This window comes from Eufriesea mexicana, unplaced genomic scaffold (assembly GCF_001483705.2).
Source record: "Eufriesea mexicana isolate 0111107269 unplaced genomic scaffold, ASM148370v2 scaffold596, whole genome shotgun sequence".
NCBI lineage: Eukaryota > Metazoa > Arthropoda > Insecta > Hymenoptera > Apidae > Eufriesea > Eufriesea mexicana.
The window spans coordinates 1149319-1168022 of record NW_016908754.1 but is presented as its reverse complement, the minus strand read 5'-3'; the positions used below and the strand labels follow the sequence as shown (position 1 = coordinate 1168022).

The 18704-nt window shown below is 46.1% G+C and overlaps 2 protein-coding genes across 2 annotated transcripts in view; one reads left to right on the top strand and one right to left on the bottom strand.

Moving 5' to 3' along the window:
• Window positions 1-18704, top strand: part of Fstl5 (follistatin-like 5) — a 50567-nt gene that overhangs the window by 23794 nt on the left and 8069 nt on the right. Inside the window, exon 2 of the mRNA XM_017897958.1 lies at window positions 14800-14886. Coding sequence (XP_017753447.1) covers window positions 14800-14886 — 87 coding nt within the window. The remainder of the gene's footprint in view (window positions 1-14799; window positions 14887-18704) is intronic.
• Window positions 979-3479, bottom strand: LOC108546010 (uncharacterized). Its single transcript, XM_017897917.1, has 3 exons — window positions 3417-3479; window positions 2160-2560; window positions 979-1567 (listed from the first exon to the last, which is right to left on the bottom strand). Exons 1-3 carry the CDS (start codon window positions 3477-3479, stop codon window positions 979-981), a joined length of 1053 nt encoding a protein of 350 aa, XP_017753406.1.

Sequence of the window (18704 nt, the reverse complement as noted above, 5' to 3'; positions counted from 1 at the left end):
GACAGTACGATAATATATATCGAGCGACCCTAAACGTCGGAGAAGAATTTCCTGCGTATTCAGTGCCCTCGGAAATTTTCCGAGAGTGGCGGTTTCCCGACAAAAATTTACGAACCGATGAAAGGAAGCGTTCACTCCATTTTCACGAAAAACCCCTTCCCGGTTTCCTCGTGCCTCTCGATCGAAGATTTTCGCCCTCTCCAGATCCGAATCTTTGCATAATGCCACCGATGATAAAATACTCCCCTGCCTCCAAATCGAAATCCCGGCATGAGAACGTATATACCTACGTACACGTATACATACGTGCACGCAGCGATCTCTTCCAGCAGCTCGCAGGAGCTGTCTGTGTATACGTGTGTTTGCGTGTACGTGGCAGGATGCTGTAATCAAAATGCAAAACTCTTCGGCTTTCAATTGCATGGAATATCGGAATATCCGTGGCGCGAAGTGGATATCGAGTTACCCCGGACACGGTGAAAAACTGCGCGTTCCGGCGCATGAAATTCCTCCGAAGACGGCTGGTTCGCTTTGCAATTTACAACCACCCGGTCCCGGCACCAGATTATCCTACGTTCTATGCACATCGATGATACACAAAGGGAGAACGTACGCCGCGAAGAAAATTCTTTTTACGTCCCGGCGTCTGTCCGCCCTCTTCGCGTCCCTGTGAACGGAATAAGTAATTCCAGAGCCAGGACGCACCCTCGACCCTACCAGTCGCCGACTATTCCACTGCACTCGTACAAACCTGCCGACCCCGTCGCGGCCATAAAATTTCGCCCGGCAATTTGGGAAATCGTCCAATCGCGAGGGATGAATGGATCATAAAACAGGATGGGACACGGTCCCTGTGATTACCTCGGGAAGATCTGGCCGGGACAATGGCGAAACTTCGACCCCGTCTCGCGGCGTAACGCCTCTGGATCCTACGGCACGACTTCGCGATCCCGCTTTCCTATGCAAATTTCCTCCCGCTCACGTGGCGTTCATGCAGGCAGACGGTAGACAGCAAACGGCCGTCTGACAGGGATTGGGACAAACGGAAGGCATAGTGTAAACGCAGACAGGTGGACACACCGCAGGGCAGACGCGCGGTGACGGTGGGCAAACGCTCTTTGCCTTCGCTCCTTGGGCTATCGTGTCCGGGCGATTCTTTCTCAGCTCCTTCATCAGGGCCAGTAGCTCCTGTACTCGGGCCAATTTGTTCCGGAAATCGAGATCGTCGCGCTTGCGTTTCTTCTTCTTCTTCGTCTGCGTGGCCTCTTCCACGGGGGTCTCGAGTTCCTTGCAGCGACAGATCAGTAGGTCCGGATGAAGCGGAGGGATAATCGTTCTGCTGCCCCAACAGAAGGATTCCAGGTCCATGTTGTTCAACTGACGGAACTGGTATTGGTAGTGGTCGTCGGTTTCCTCGCGGGCGTAAAACGCGGTTTGTATGCTTAGAGGGGTGTAGACCTCGGTTATGATGCATTTGCCCAGGTAACTGATGCGTACGTAGAGCTCGATGGTGGCGTCAGTTTTCTGCATATCCTCGTCGAGCAGAGGGAACGTGCCGCGTGTCGACCTGCGCGAATAACGTGAATTTTTTCCCCTTTTTTATTCCTACTTTCCTTCATTTTTTCTACTCCTTCTTAATTCAACCGCGCGGGAAAGTGGATTTACGAGCACCCGTCGAGCGCCTGAGCCGTATCAACAAGGGTTCCCACATTCTTTGAGAACGATGAAACATTATCTCTTAATTCGTGTCCCGGTAATTCGTGTATTATACTCGAGAAGAAATCCTACCGTTGAAAATTTCACTAAAACCTGTTTAACATTTATGCCGGTTATACATTTCTCTTAGCTAGTAAAATGTTCCTGGCTAATCCGTGCAGGGTAAAGGGATTAACTAGGGTTAAACAAAGACGGCAGATTATCTTCTTCCCTTTCTTTTATCGTTTTTTCCCCCAGGGAGAGAGATTTCGACCGATACGGGTCAGACAATCGGACGGTTTACGATACAAACGAACGGGGAACGTTCGAACCAACTCTGTGGTACTTGGAACAGCGGTTTTTTAAATTACATTAGCCCGGCCGACGTTACGTTTGCCGCCCAGTAATCCGTTTCGCCGGCGAATTTGCATAAACGCCAGCTCCGCGTATTTAAATGCATTCACCTTGATATAGGTTCCCGCTCCAGCGCGCTAGAAAAATAACCCTCCAGCTCCTTCCGTTCGCAGAGGTCCTTGATAATACCGTTAAACAGATCGTCCACCCTGACGAGGGTGAATCCGAAATTCCGCCGGGGCTGGAGTTCGAAGTACTTGGATATACCCTTGTAAACGTACAGCTGCAGGTCTACCCCGGACATTGTCTCCTCCAGCGTGGTTTCCGGTATAGAGAACAGCACGGATCGGCCACCGTAGAAATACTCCGTCTCGTAATTAGAACCCCGATAAACACGATAGTCTCGTCGATTCGGAAACAACGTGGTCCATTCGTCGTCCAGCATTCGAAACATTATGACGGTCTTCTTCATGAGCGCGGCGTCGAACACGTCGGTCCATGGCATGTACAGCTGTTCAAACGCACAGATATCGTGGATAGATGTACGCGAGGCATGAGCGATTGTACGCGTGCATCGAATTTCACGCGACTCGTGTCAAAAAATATATAGGTTACGTGAATAGCTCGTCGAGTGATATTTCTATCGACGGAGACACGTTGTTTTATGGCAAATACCGGCTCGTTTGATTATTTATTTTGGAAACGGTGCCGCGGTTTTTCACCAGCGGTGCATCTGTAAAGAGGCGCAAAGTGCACTTGCCGGTCATTCGCGTTCTAAAAATACAGATTTCAGTGGGAAAGAAGGAAACTGCGGGATGATGCTTTTTAATACGACACGATGTATCCCGACGTTCTTACGTGACTGGTGGCCAACGTACCGTCACGCGACCAGCCCGGTGTTCGTCGGGTTTAAAAATTTCACCTGAGTTACGACGTCGACCAACTTTACGTACTCGCGAAATTCGAGTTAGCGTGTTTGCACGCGTTTGAGGAATCCCGTTGAAACGCCATCTTCTTTACGTTTCGAGCACGCGTGCCGTTAGAGTCGTACTCCGAATCGCCATTCACGGCGCGTGTAAAACGAAGTAAATTAAACCGGGTAAAAAGAGTTAAAAGCTTAAAGAGGAAGGTAAACGTCGCGGTGATAGACGCAGCGATTGATACAGCTAATGAAAAATTACTCTCGTCGTGCACGGCTATTTTCTACCTCTCGAACACGCTGCCCGTTGAAACTGCTAATCGTCATTGGTAACACGCGGTAAAACGTAGTAAATTATAGCGCGAAAAAAGGTAGAAATGGTAAAGAGAAAGGTAAACATAGCGGTGATAGGCGCAGTGATTGATACACGGAATGAAAGGGTGCTCACATTTTGCACGGCTACCTCCAACAGCACCATCCTCGAATCGTGCATTACAATCAAAGAGGACATCGCGGCAACGACGTAATATATTATTCGTGCTATCCGTTTCGCGCTTCCCTCTTCTCGTTGAACTTCTCCGAAAGTTTGATTTATCGCCGATAAAGCGTCAAGAGCGTGGAAGATTCGGAAATTTTTGCTTGTTACGAACTGTTTCTGTGTGTGAACCGCGGAGTTTGAGGTTGGAGCGTGTCGCGCTTTCCAATTCTGCGACAACGCTGGCCTCCCCGCCCAGCCACCCCCTTTGCCCCCTCGTCGATCGCGATATCGAATGCTTCTTTCGAGAAAATAAATTTCATACGCTACCAACTATCCGCCAACTTCATTTTCTTGTTCCCTCGTAGCAATAAGGAGAAGCTCTCGGCTGCCAGCTATTCTAATCGCGTGCCGATAGAAATGTTTAACAGGCAAGCTTCGGCGCAAGTTTTATCGCGGAGGAGATCGAACGCGTGGGATATATGGATCTCGTCAAAGAACCGAAAACGGGGGCGACTTCTAGACACGTGAAATTCACCTCGTCGATCTTTCCATCTCCTATTCCTGTTTTTTCCACCCCTTTTCTCCGTTCCTCCTCGCTCCTCCGTCTTTATCCGCGCGCCACCCCTTCGTGCTTCCGCTCGATCAAACGAACGTAAAATTTACGATGGCGATTATTCCCGAAACAAGTCGGCTCGTCGATCTCTCGCGGTGTTCCGCCATTTCCGACATGGCTTCCGTTGTGAGTTGTTTGCGGTACATCGGAGGTACTCAAGAACCAGTCTCCGTCTCCAGTCCCGCAGGTGGAAACGCCATTAAAAATACTTCGTGGGAGTATGGGGCATCAGGGCGTGGCGTGGCAGGAAATAAAACAGCGGGAACAACAACGGGCGAGAGAGAAAAGAAGGAACGGTGAGGAGCGCGGGGGAAAAAAGGTGGAGGGGCCGCTGGAGGGCGGAAAAATCGTATTAACGACGGAAATAGATAGCGAACAGCCAAGGTAAAAATCGGCGAAACAGGGGCAATTTATAGAGACGGTGAATGCGCGAAAACGCGGAGGAAATTTATTGGCCGTGTCGGGTACGATCTTACCCTAAGAACGGTGTCGTAAATCACGCATCGTTCCACGTTTCGCGTGTATTCGACGCGGGAAAAACGTCGTAATCGTACCCTGCCGATGAAGAAAGCATAATAATCCGAAACGCGACGCTACGTTACGCAGCACGCGCGAGGAGGAAAAGCCGAATGTCGTTTCGGCGCATCCCTTTTATCGTTAATCCGGGCTCGCTGCAACGAAGCGCATCGTAAAGAAGAATCTTCCAACGTTTCGTAACATTTTCGCCCAGCCGCTTTCGAGTACTGTTTATTACCCTGACGCCGGAGAGAGGAAGAATTAACAATAGTTATTAAATTAAATCTACGCTCGCCTCGTTCTCGCGTGGAAAGAAGAATGCCTGCCGAGTTTCGTGCGCCTTTTCTCCTGAAGAAAAAGAAAAAAAAGAAAAAAGAGAGGGAAAGAAAGGAGGGAAAGAAGAAAAAAATACACGTCCATCCATTCGACTCTATCGATCCTAGTTATCGCTTCATTCGCTACATCCACTCGCCGGTGCGATAAAAATGATGCATGGCGATAAGAAATTCAGCCGACTGGGTGGCACCCTTCAGCAGACCTGATCGATTAAATAGATCCGCTAATACCCGGAAAAAAAGCGAAAGGTTCGACTAGTGAGTGACGCTATCTGACGCTTTTAATCGAGCCACCATAAATCGCTCTTTCAGCGGGCCGCCGTTTTCGCGATCGCTAATGGTGGACCGACGATGGGTCGAAGAGCGAAATATAAATTGCTGACACGGTTAATTCAGCCTTGACGCGACGATCTCGAAATAAAACGCGACCCCTACCGGCCGATTGAATTCCAACTCAATTGCAGCGTCCTGATTACGCGGGTTCGGGCTAAGGTATATACGTCAGCCAGGGGACCAGGGGGTCGTATTTAGCGTTGATTCTTCGATACCGAGCAGTCCTGGAGAATGTGAAAGAACTACCGTGCAACTACCAATTCGCCGAGGTACACGGTGCCATCGCGAATCGTCCGAATTAATACGATCCTTACGGTATCGGCTGCACCGAAGGGACCCGAACCACCTCCGTTGAAAACCTTCCGCGTGATATTCCGGTTTAACGATTTACCATGGCATTCGCGCGCTAATCGCCGCGTGTCGGCATGTCGCCGGATTGCAGCCGCAAATCATACTGTACAGAATCGCGATGCAAGTACGAGGCGGCTGTGCTGATCGTTCGGCCGAGCTGGCTACATCGGGTGGGCATTTCGAGCTCACAGACACCGTTGAGATTGACAAATCGCTGAAATTCCGCTGACACGGCAAGTATCTTTCGTAGGCAATGAGCAGGATCGAACTATTAACGTAGCAATTCGGCACCGAGATTACTCTGATATTCGTGTATGTTGCACTGTGGGGTCGATGTGCCAAAAAGCAGTGAAGTCATTTTAGAAAAGTTTGATTTTGAAAAATATTTTTTGAATATCACTACCGTTATTTGATCTATCCATTGATCGTTCTAGAATTGCTATAGGGTTTAAATCATCAGTGAACAGATTAATCCAACGGCTACGGTGCTCTCTCCGTGGATGTACTAAGTACCGTACTGTCAGCTGTAAATATCTCTAGCCATAACTTATCTATACATTGATCGTTCTAGAATCGCTGTGGAATTTAAATCATCAGAGAACAAATTAATCCAACGGCTGCAGTACTGTTATGATGGCAGTACTCGGTACTGAATTGTCAATTGTTAATATCTCGAGCGATTATGAATCTGTCTTTTGTCATTCTAGAATTGCTATAGAATTTAAGTCATCATTGAACAGATTAATCCAACAGCAACAGTACCCTGTTGGTACCTCTAGGATTATGGAGTATGATATAGTACCATTTTTTGAAATATTCGTTTATTTTTGACATCACAATACTATTTTGAAGAAGTCGAATATCAAATTACGTGAAACTATGATACTTTCTTAGAAATGCTACGTCCATTATAATTGAACGGTGAATGATATAATGAAATCTATCTAGTACGTTCTTAATTGAGCAAAGTTTCAAATTTCTTTGTGCAATATTTTTCTAGTTATATCGATTAGAATGATTTTAATGTTCACTATACCTTTTCGTTGTCCATTCGGCAGCATTCAGCGTTCATCCTTATGAGATCTTGACGGTTGAAGTCTCCTCTTCATTTTGCAAAAAGAATTAGCTGCCACTTACTGCAACTCCGAAAGATATGTGAACAAAAAGTTGCTACGGCACTGGCTGTTAGTTACGCGTATCACTATAAGATTTACACTCCCGTCACTTTAAAATCGAATAAAAATTAGGAAAGCTACTAAAATCTGGCTTTTCAAAGCTGCGTCAACTAAATATCCTAATTCAAAATCGAAATCAAGAATGCACGATCGATATTACGTAATTACGCAGTATCTTTATACCAAATACATTCTCGTAGTTTTATTTCGCACATGGAACGTAAAAATCTAAGAAAATTTAGGAGAACTATTAAAAATCTATCTTTTCTAAGCTTTTTCAACTAAATATCCTAATTCAAAATCGAAATCAAGAATGCACGATCGATATCACGTAATTACGCAGTATTTTTATACGATTTTCACTCCCGTCGTTTTATTTCGCTTGTGCACGTCAAAATCGAAGAAAATTTGATAAAATTATTTAAAAACTGCCTTTCCAATGATATGCTAACTAAATATTGCAATAGACAGTCGAAATTTAGAATCTACAATCGATATTACGTAATTACGCAGTATCTTTATACCAAATACAAGTCCGTTGTTTTATTTTGCACATGGAACGTAAAAATCGAAGAAAATTTAAGAGAACTATTAAAAATCTGGCTTTTCCAAGCTATTTCAACTAAATATCCTAATCCACAATCGAAATCTACAATGCACGATCGATATTAGGTTATTGCGTAGTATTTTTATTCGATTTGCATTCGCAGCACTTTATTTCACACGTGTCACTTTATAATCGAATAAAAGTTAGGAAAACTACTAAAAATCTGTCTTTTCGAAGCTGTGTTAACTAAATATCGTAATCCACAATCGAAATCAAGAATGCACGATCGATATTAGGTTATTGCGTATTATTTTTATTCGATTTGTATTCGCAGTACTTTATTTCACACGTGTCACTTTATAATCGAATAAAAGTTTGGAAAACTACTAAAAATCTGTCTTTTCGAAGCTGTGTTCACTAAATATCGTAATTGACAGTCGAAATCTATAATGTACAATATAATCGATATTATGAAACGACGCACTATATTTGCACTATATAATATCACTTTGTTCCACTTGTGATATATTACCATCGAACAATTATTAGTAGTTAGATATCTTAATCTTTATAAAGTTTTCTTTATTTCTTAATCTTGTGATGTGGCCCGTTCGTTAATATCGCGACAATATTGTAAATGTAACCTCCACTTTCAATATTCCGAAGTAATAACTGATACTGCGCAGTATTGTTTTTGAATGCATATTTCGCTAGCTGCAGTAATTAAAACATCAACCAACGATAACACTACTTCACGGAACGTTTTGTATACACATTGAAAGTTTTACTTTAACGCGCGAAATTATACCGCCATGTGTAACGTTCGATTCGGCATCGACTACGTTAGTAGGTGACTACGTTAGTCAAGCTAGGCGTGGTTGTCGCGGGAAAATATTTCATATTTGAAATAACTAGCAAATACAAATATGCTAATATATTCATACTTTATTACATATTTTACATATTTTACATATATTACATAGTTTATTACATACTTTCTTAGTATTTTAATTATAAACAAGGATCCGAATCACTTTAGATCAACTAATAAATAAAACAAGATAAAAAAATAATAAAAATAATGATGATAATGATGAAAATCATGATAATATTGATGATACGAAAGAAGTTGAATTCTATCGAGTTTCTCATCTGAATATTTCATTATTTATTCTTCATTATTTTGTTCTATACGTATATTTTATTTTTATAAAATTTATAGGCGTTTATTTTATTTATATAAAATTAGTAGTTTTTATACAAGATCCATTTATGGGAATACTGTTATATACAAAATTTCAGAGATTTAAGAAAATTTAAGCAAATTAAAATAATTAGAAAAATAATTTGCAAAATTACATAGTTTCATCTTAAAAACCAATTTATTAATGAAATTAATCATTTTTATTAATAAAACTGATAAGAAGAAACTCAGAAACGATTTAAATATATATTTAAAATTCATAAAATACAAAAATAAGATGCTTAAGCTTAGCAATATCAGCTGAAAGACGTTTTTTATCACATTTGGGGGCATCGGGCGTCGTTAGAATCTGTCCTCGAAAATTACCTCTCAATCGATCAGCATTTCTCACCAATCGAGAAAAGAATCAAGAAGATTCGTCGTTCTCGATTTCACGCGTACGTCGAAGCGTTTTTGCGCTGAAAGAACGAAATGTCAGAACACTCGTCATCCGACCCGTCGTTTCCCATTCGATCGATGCAATTAGTGCGATTGCAAGTTCGACCGGTACTTGACCCATCTTCGTCGATTGGTGCAGTCTAAACATCCGTCAGTCGGGCACTTTGGTCGGCTCGTGGACCCGCGAATAATGGTAATCGCGACCACGAGACGCGATAACAGAGGAATTCCACCGGTGCTTCTTAATCGACGAATCCCTGGCTGCTTTCGCCTTAATGAGAGGTGCTCGAGCAACAGCTGCTGCCTCGAAATATTCACGCCAGCTAGTCACGTCGATGCAGCCAGTCTGTATCGATATATCCGCGAGATCTCCACCGTCCGACGAGCTGGACCTCGATTATGGCAGTCGCGAGTTTGGACGACGCCCGATATTTCGTTTGGAATTAATGCTATTTAAACAGACGCTCTAATGTCCGATATACGCGTACAGCTTCCCTTCTGCATAAATATTGTGAAATATTTACAGGCTACCGGTAAAATTGAAGAGGACTAGGATAGCTGCCGGTGATACGTATCTCGCTCGAGTCTACTTTCAATTACAATCGTTCCCCATACGAGTATCCTCTCTTTTTACGGGATAAAAGCGTAGGTGGAATAAAAATCGACGTCCACTCAAAGAATCGATAGAAATAAAAAAGGGAAAGGGCGGATAAAGAGGGCGAGTTACACTGTCATAAATAATTGATAAGCAAATATCGAGTGAATCGGTAAAAAATACTGCCCCGGTTAATCCTGTAAAACATCGATCAAGCGAGTCGCAGGTGCGCGCTAGATCGCGGAACAACGGGTCGGCGTGCACGGTCCGTGGAATATTTTTTCGGACGCGATTAATGGAAGGACCCGCCGGTCGAGCAGCAATTTAAAACCGCAAGAATAAAGCTCACTTGGCCCCGGCCGTTCGTAGGTACGGACCCCGGGACGGAAATAAACAGCGCGCTATGCGTATTCAAATAACACGTAACTGCTCGTTAAGGCTGGATCCCCGGGTAAAAAGGTTAAATTGTTTTACCAAGTGGAACTTTAATGGAAGGGGAGCCGTTGTTGGTTCGTATTCGTTATCGAGGGGTGAAAAAATTCACCGGCGATCAGCCGCCGGAGAATGGATTTAGATCGATTAATCCTATTAGCACCTGCTACGACCGCGTTAAAACAACCCCCCATTGATAAGCCGGAGGATCGTAGGTCGGGTGCATGGATTCTTGGAGCGATTCTGAAGGCAAAGACTCGAGCGAAACCCGCATCGTTCCATTATCTCCACACGCAATAAACCATTCTAGCCGGCTCCTCCGTCTCCGGTCGTCGGGCTTCTTCACCCCCGCCTAACATTTCCTCTTCTACATTCGTCTCTTGAAAAAATATCAGCCGCTCTCTGCCCTCCGCGTCCACCGTTCCTCTTTCTTCGAATAATTACAGGCCCGTGCAATTCGTCTTCCGGCGGCCGAGCTTTTTTAAACGGGACAAAGATACGGGATGTAAATTAGAGACACCACGGGCCCTCGTGATTAAGCCGCCGGATGAAAAAGGATTCTTCGATCTACGAGACGGTGGAACCTCGTGAAAACCAGTTCGAGTACGTACCGCTCACAGAATGAATCGTTTCTCGACTCGGGATGCTACGCCGAGGACCCAACAAATGATTACCCGCGATACACCTGACTTTTCATTCAGACCCGACCAGCGAATCGAACCTAGTTCCCCTGTTCTTTGATTCGGCAAACGGGCAACTTGTAACCGCGTTATGATCCATCCTTCGAAGATCATTTGCATATCGCGAGCAGTTTGCACAAGGCATAGCAGCGGAATTTGAAACATCTCGAAACGTAGCCTGCGTATTTTCGCGAGCAAAATTTCATTTCTCCTAGTGACCTGACTCTATTTCTTCTTTTTATGACGTTGCTTGTAACTCCACCGCTGGTATTCCTCCTGGTGCCCTTGCGCTCGTTCTTTTGCCACTGAATTCCATTTTTTGCTATCCTCGGGCTGTCTACTTTCTTCCTTTTTATTCCTACATTTCGCATCTAAGCGTCCCTGTGCTCTTCCCGTGTCCGAAGTGTTCCTCTTTTCTTAATTCTCTTATCGCCATAATTTTCTCTAAATATCGGTAGACACGCTGCATCCACTGTGCGAGTTTCTCCGAGTCACACTTTCATCGCAGTAAAATGCACTCCGAGTAAATTATTCTTGACTACTGCTTTGGGTTAGGTTATCGTAGAAAATAATATCGTAGGAACTACTTTCAGGTCGCCGGGATATTAATGGCAATGTGGTATCGATGACAAGACTGTCTATGAGTCACTGAGGTCGGTCCAAGTTTCGCGATGTTCCATCGCGTCATTTTCGAGATATTAATATGCCTTTGATCATGCCAATACCGCAATATTCCATCGAATCATCTCTAGATCCCTAAAGCGAGTTGGATCTCTTGATCTTTCCCCGGTACCGTTTCCGAATCACGGAGGTCACCGCGGTACTGCGATCTTTCGCCAAGCCACTTTCACGTCATTAGACTAGCCTCGATCCTTCGATCCTTCGTTAGCATCGCCTGGAAATCGCAGAGATCTTCGTAGTCCTCGCAATCAGATCTCCCACATCGTAATACTCGCAGTCACACCATCTACGGATCGCTGGAGTGACCCTGATCCTGCGAGCTTCGAAGAGTGCCATAATCGCTACTTTCAAATCGCTAAGCTGATCTCTGTCCCAAGATCTTTCTTTAGGATCTTCGCCAAGTCATCGAGGCCATCGTGGTTCTGCGATCTTACGTCAGTGCCAGCTCTGGGGCCACGAGAGCATTCGCACGGATAGACACCTCTTCGGAAGCCTAGCAACAAATATGTATTTCCAATCCTCCAACGAAAGCAAGCGTTCACCAGTCACGAAGCGATTAATTAGCCAACGAAGACGCGAGCGAGGGAGTATAAATGGGTAACATAAGCAATCCGGTAACTTTTTCAATCGCGTTTCAATTTCCATTTCGGGGGTTGAAGCCGGGTTCGTAAAACTCGCCGGAAATCAGAATGCTAAACGGACCGAAAAGGACTTACTTAAGCGATCCGAAAGCGGGGATTCACGGTGGCTTTAAAGATAAGACCCCGGGACATCGAGGCGATCCAACCCTCGTCGTTCTGGCGCGTAACTTTGAAGTCGTCTTGGCGTGAAAGACTCGCGACGCGATGGGAAACGCGAAAAGCAACGCGTGCAACTCGAAGCCGAGCGTAATCGATCGGCTGTTCTTATTCGTTAGAATGGCTTCCGCTCTCTCCGCTCGGAGAAAGTAATAAGAATCTGCCGTCGTAGGATCGACGAAAGGATTTACAGCGAGCCGATCGTTCGCCGTATATAAACGTTTGCCAAATATACTGCCTGCGGAAATGTGTCTGCCTCCTTGGCCAATAACAATATACTTCCGCCTTTATCAACGCTATTTGTCTTGGAATTGAAAAGCCCAGAATGAATTCAGAAAGGGCGGTACCTGTGCCGGCAGCCATCTAAACGACGCAGCGATCTCTCTTTCCTGGCCAGCGTCGGGACGCTCGATTTACGACTCCGAGGCTGAGACGTCGTCGGATTTATCTTCCGCTTCACGCGCGCGGATTAAACAGGCTAAATAAAGCGTCCCGTATAGCTGGGAATACGGTTAAGGAAAATTCATTTTTCACGGGAACGTTATATGGCGCGTACGTGAGAAAAATTTGCTATCCACCCCGTGAAAGGCTCAATCTCCACATCCTCGAACGCGAGGGTGAACCCGAGGGTGAAAGCGATTCGTCTTGGCAGAGACACCTCGCCTCGCGATACATCCAAATTTTATTTCAATCCTCTGGCTAAGCTGCTTTTAACCCGTTTTAATCGATCAATGGAACACGTTCCGAATGGTACCAACCGCCTGAAAGGAGCGGAATCGAACGATGGAACTGTTTGGGTAGTGCATGCAGGTAATCGAGTTAAATCAGCGATAGAAAGGGCTATAGACCGTATTATTCACCATAGACTGCGAGTTAAAAGCCGTTTGATTATTTTCTACTTACGACTCTGAACTCTAGCACGTTCACGGGGTCAAAGAATATCCTCGGAATTCGAAATTTCCTTTTGGACGTAAAGCGATCCCAGATTTTCTGAAACTTTCAGCGTTCCAGCGTTAAAGATTAAAGTATCAAAGGCAAAACTCGAAGGGAGTGAATTATTCAGACGCATTTTCCACCGATTCGGCTGCAAATCGAAGAACGTTCCTCGAAACGTCCATTTTAAAGGAATTGTGTCTTTATAATTTGACACGTATTCTATTCTTCCGCGACGATTGCACGGTACAATAGCAATAATCCGGCGCGACGTGTTTCGCTGAAAATATTCGTGACGTTTCGGCGGCGGATCGGGCGGTCGAAGAAGGGCAAAAAGGGAAGAGAAGAGAAGAGAAAAGGGAGGAAAAAAGGAATTTCTGACGAAAATCGCGTGCTCGCCCCGAAGCGGGCTTTCGCTTCGAATGAAGCTGGCTGGTTCAAAGGAAAAACAGGCACCGGCACTTTTAATTAATACACCCGGCGCCCGCTGACGTCTTCATTTTCGCGTGCGTGATATTCGCTCTCGCACGGTAAGCAGGTCACACGGATGCGAGCATTTGACGAATCGCCTTTGCGATAAGGCGATTAGAAACGAGTACGGACTGCGTATGTAAGTTCTCCTTCACCATAACCGTGTCACCGGTTTATCGGAATACACATGGCCGTGGCAATCCATCCGCGAACGCTCGTTTCAGCCAATATTTCGACGTCCCCCGTGGAAAAGATACTCTAAAACGCTCCCAGGGCTGCAATGGGCTCGTCGCTCGTTCCAGGCGATTTATAAAAACGACGTGTTCAGCAGAGAAAGCGAACGAACGGATTGCCAGAAGAAGAACGGCGAGGCGATTAAATATCGTACGAACAATTAAGCTTCAGCGAGGAAATTAAAGGGCAGGAAAGATCTCGGTGGTGGATCGCTGGTTGGCAAGGAACCGTTTAAATTCTAGGACACGCTTCGTCCCGAGAATCGTAAGGGATTCTAATCAAAGGGGATCTTGTTCGCCGGCTAATTGAAAACCAGCCACTGCGGACTAGATAAACATTTATTCCCCAACCTCTGTCCGTTGAATAAATTAACCGAACACCACGATCATCGCTGCGTTTTATAAACTACTTGGTACGCAGGGGTGATCGATGATTTAGTCGAGCGTGAACGTGGCTGCTGGATCTTCCGCCAAATGCTCCTTCTCCCATAGGAAATTGCAAACGCGAAATTATCGCTGACCCATTAACCGGAGACGAGTTAATTGAACTCGATATACCATTTATTTATTATCACCATGATTGCCGATATTTCCAAATATTTTTCGCACTCGCTTTTGTTCCCGTCGAGAGCAGTCGCTGCAATTTGATATTTATTTCGTTCGCAATGGCGGAAATTCCAATACAGTTTGCACTTATTGCCAGCACGAGTTCGTCACCGCGAATTTTTCCCATCACGCGCGCCGCGCGTTTTCGATAAACCAACTGCCCGATTAATGGGTCGAAATGCGAAAAATAATTGTTCACGTACGAAACGCATGCGTGAACCGATCGTTGCAGCGTTTCGTCACGCACGTGCTACCATTCTTATATCGCTATGCATCATGGACGGATCATTTAAACGCGTTTCTCTTCGCCGCGCGATAAAATACGCGAGACCGGAACCATAACTCGGATCGGTCGACTGAAACTTCGCACGAGGATCGAGGAAACCCTGTTAATAGCCGCGAGTTTGTTACAGATGAGACGGAAGCTGGAGATCCCGGCCCTTTACTTCCTCCTGCTGTCGATCGCATCCACCTACGTCGTTCCAGTCGCCGGCCACAAGGTGAGTCTCGAAGCCTCTTTATTACGTGTGTATATCGTTTAACATAATTATCACGACCTCGGCATCCGGCACGAAACCGTTTGCACGAGGGTGGAGTCGGGTGGAAACGGTGAAATCGCGTAAAATCGTTCCGTTTCACGCCAAGCTATCGGAACGACACGGCCAGCCGTTCGTCTATCGCCGCGAAAACGCACGATATTCCGTGAACAGATTTATGGTTCAACGTCGTGTACCCTTCAAAATTCTTTCTCCCGCTTCGTCGCCTTTTTGCTCTTCGCGGAGCAGCAAGTTATCGACGTCTAAGCGAGAGGGGCAGCGCGGGTAGACGGGAACTGAGGCGAGGTTGGCAAGAAATTACCGAGAGAAAATGTTTAAAGGAATAAAAAGCAGGTGGGTATGTTTCGGGAAATTCTAGAAACAACGGAGATTCCTGCTTTCCTTTTTCTTTAATCCTCCATTTCGTTGCTACGTCGTGCAGGTTAGGGGAAGAGAATCATCGTTAAGGGAGAATGCTGATGCTCCGCGGTTGCGATAAGTAATAACGCGGGAGCTTAAACTGTACGTTGCAAGTGCACGATCCAATGTGGCCGATCACAATGGGAGTCGTACAAAGGATAGGCAAAGAATCGTTGGGAACGTTGTCAAAGCTACCCTCGCGGCCCAGTGCACCGGTATATTTCGACATTATTCGCTTGACGACCTCCCTTCGGGCAAGAAATGGCATAACCGGTTTCTTCCAATAGATTCCAGCACACGGTGACCTACTTGCGGTAATGGTAATGATCGATCAAACTCAAATACGATTTACTAAAATAGCGTGCATTTTCTATTAGGCAGAGTTATTTGGAACGTGACCCAGAAGTCGGAATAAACGCAGAGTATGAAATGCGTGTTGATACTAATCGGTGCCGATTCAAAATTATTTATACGCGTGCATATACTCGCGCAGGCGGTGGTTATAATCGTGTAATATGCATACGAGATTGTAACGAGGTTTCAAAACATACGATTCTATCGCGATCGCTTAAACAAACGAATATAATATCCGAAGCTCGCGCGTATTCGCGATAATGATGCAAGGGTAGGCGTCGAAGGGTATGCCGTTCGGATTAAAATCGTTGCGAACGTTCGGTGAAAATTCGCAGCAAGCGCTGCTGCGGATAAGACATACCGCTGTACAGTAAAATTCGAGGTTTCGAAATTAGTCGGTTCGATTCGAATCCCCCCCGAAGTCCCGTAATCCCAAGGGATTTCGGGCTATTTCAATTCTAAACTGGCGCCAGATATTGAAACTCGCTACTGAGCATCTTAGAAGCGACACGCTTCGGACCACGCTCCGAGATCGTATAAACAGTGAAAAAATCCCAGTATCAGAGGACTACGTCAAAATCGAAGGATTTACTCGAGATCAGCCTGGGTACGTAGGATCCCGAGTCGATTTTGGGGTCGGTACACGTCCCTGACACGTCTCTGAATTATCTCTGAGTCCCGGAGCCGAGTACGGACTACCCCAAGATCCGTCACGGATCACCCCGGAATTGAAGAGCCCACCTTAAACTACCCCGAGATAATCTAACGCTCTAAACCGCCTCAGAGCCAGACTATAATCCATGATCAGTAGCGTTGAATCCGGAATGTCCAAGATAGAACGCTAGAATGGGTTGTGACGAATCCCCCGGCCAACTAGGTGGTTCGTGCCAAGTTCTTAACCCAAGACAGTCCAGCGAAGGGTCTTTCGACACCCAAGGTGGTTCTTGATGGTTCCATCGAGTTAGGGTGGTTGCTGGAAAATCCCCAGACTCTGGAATGGTCTTGGAATCCCTCGATCTCGAGATGATTCGTAAGTTCCTCGGCTCTAACCCCGCGTCAATTCGGGTTCTTCGACTGGCTTTACAATCTCCATGTTATCGTCATCGCGCGATAAGATCAGATCCGTATCCGTTGGAAGGATCCGCGTCGTACGTGTATCGACCTAGTTCCTTTGTCCTCGAAACGGACAGCGAAATGGCGCTTCTTTTACACGCTCCTAGTTCCCTGTAGACTTTGGGCCACGTTCCGCTACCGTGCAGACCCTCCAGTTCTGCTGGGACATAGAGAATCACAGCGTGGACATCTGACTCGCAGTCGTCGGTGCTCGAGTCCCTGTGCTGGCCATTCCGCTAATGTTGACCGGAAGTGTTTGTTCTGATGCATGTGCAGTAGTATGCCGGACACCACTTGTCTCGTGGATCGTGTAACGCTGTAGTCCAACATAATTGTTGGCGTGCCAGAATTTACCCACCGCATAGGTGGTTGGATCGGTGCCGGCATTTGTCCGTGCACGTCCTCCCACACACGAGGCGGCCCGAAGCGGATTTCACTGCGCGACACCCATGATAAATGTAAATGCAAACAACGTCTGACAACTGAATTCCAGCACTGCAAACTGACTAATTTCCATACACAGCTTGTTCTTCCGATTCCGATCCTAACGATCTTCGCGTGCCGCCTTCCGTCTTTTCGCCTAACCTCCCCGCCTCTCCGGGAACCACCGACGCTCGGCTCGTACTCGACGCACTCGCTCGACTGAGCGTGTGCCGTTATCAATTAATTACCGTCGCCGTTCAAGAAGTTGCAAGCCCACGGGTAAACACAAAGCGTTCTCCTCCGCGACATTTAATTATCTCGCGGAAAATAATAGCACGGTGATTTCGTACACGATGGGACAAACTTACGAGCGTTAAATTTCGCGACAAAGAACATTCTGCTGTTGCCTCGCCGACTACTTCCCGGTCTTATCTCCTAATGAACATCTAAACACGTACCTGTGCCATGTTTCGCTGTATTCGCCGCGAGTTTACCCATCGCGTTGCTCTCATCCTCCACGATCACGGCAGCCATCTTCAAATTTCTCCGACCACCGCCGCACGAGCGTTTCGACGAGCCACCCCCGAAGCCTTCGCGGAGCGATTTTCGCGCGAGTGCGACGTATGGTTGGCATCCCGATCAGGTGTAATCGATGGCATCGGCATCGCCGGCAGCGTTAATCGATGATCGAAAATAACACGCGTTAATGCGGCAAGTGGAGGAAGCAACGAAATAGCTGGTCGTAATTGGATCGGACGCGGTGTCGAACGCAACGAACGCGAGAGCGTATCCTTGCCTCGAACGAAATCACAATTTTCGCTGGGAACGAACTGGCTGTTTGCGTCGGGGTGATCGATTTAATAAAAGCTCGGGGAAAGTGCACGAAATACGGCTGAAAAGCCGAACAACCGGGGTAAAAGGAACTCGCCGTGGGGTCGGAGCCGGTAATTTATACGACAAACGGAATAAAAGCACGCGGATGAATTCGAATGGACGCGCGGAAGCTATTAAGCATGGTTAAGTACGAGTAACCAGCGGTTCGTCTTTGTGATAATCGCGTGGCGAGAGAGACTGCGCTACGACGTCGGTGCGTAAAGGAAGAAACGGGTGTGTTTAGAAAATACGGTTGATTACAAAAGCAGGGACAAAAGCCACGAGAACTCGGGCGGAACTGCTTGGAGTTTAATGATTCTTAAAAGACGAGTTCTCAGACTATCTAAATTAATTCTTAAATCCCCCCCTCTCAAAGAGTTGTTCTCCCCCGCGGCCGGCAATTTCAGGGAGTAATTGAAAACACCCGTTCCGTGAATGAACAATTTTAGGTGACGCTAATGGAGGTACGGAACGTCGCGGTGTCCCCATAAATTTGCCAGTGAAATAATGCCGCCGCGGGAATGAATGGGTCCTAAAACTACTCATATTTTCCGATGTCGCTCTGATATTTCAGCTTCGTATATTAACCCCCTGCTGAA

Bases quoted from the DNA above. Each gene is read 5' to 3' on its own strand.
- LOC108546010 (XM_017897917.1), bottom strand. From the start codon at position 3,479: ATGTCCTCTTTGATTGTAATGCACGATTCGAGGATGGTGCTGTTGGAG. The intron at 2,561-3,416 runs GTGAGCACCCTT...GCGTTTGAACAG, and splicing joins TGGAGGTAGCCGTGCAAAAT to CTGTACATGCCATGGACCGA. The intron at 1,568-2,159 runs GTGAATGCATTT...TTATTCGCGCAG, and splicing joins GAGCGGGAACCTATATCAAG to GTCGACACGCGGCACGTTCC.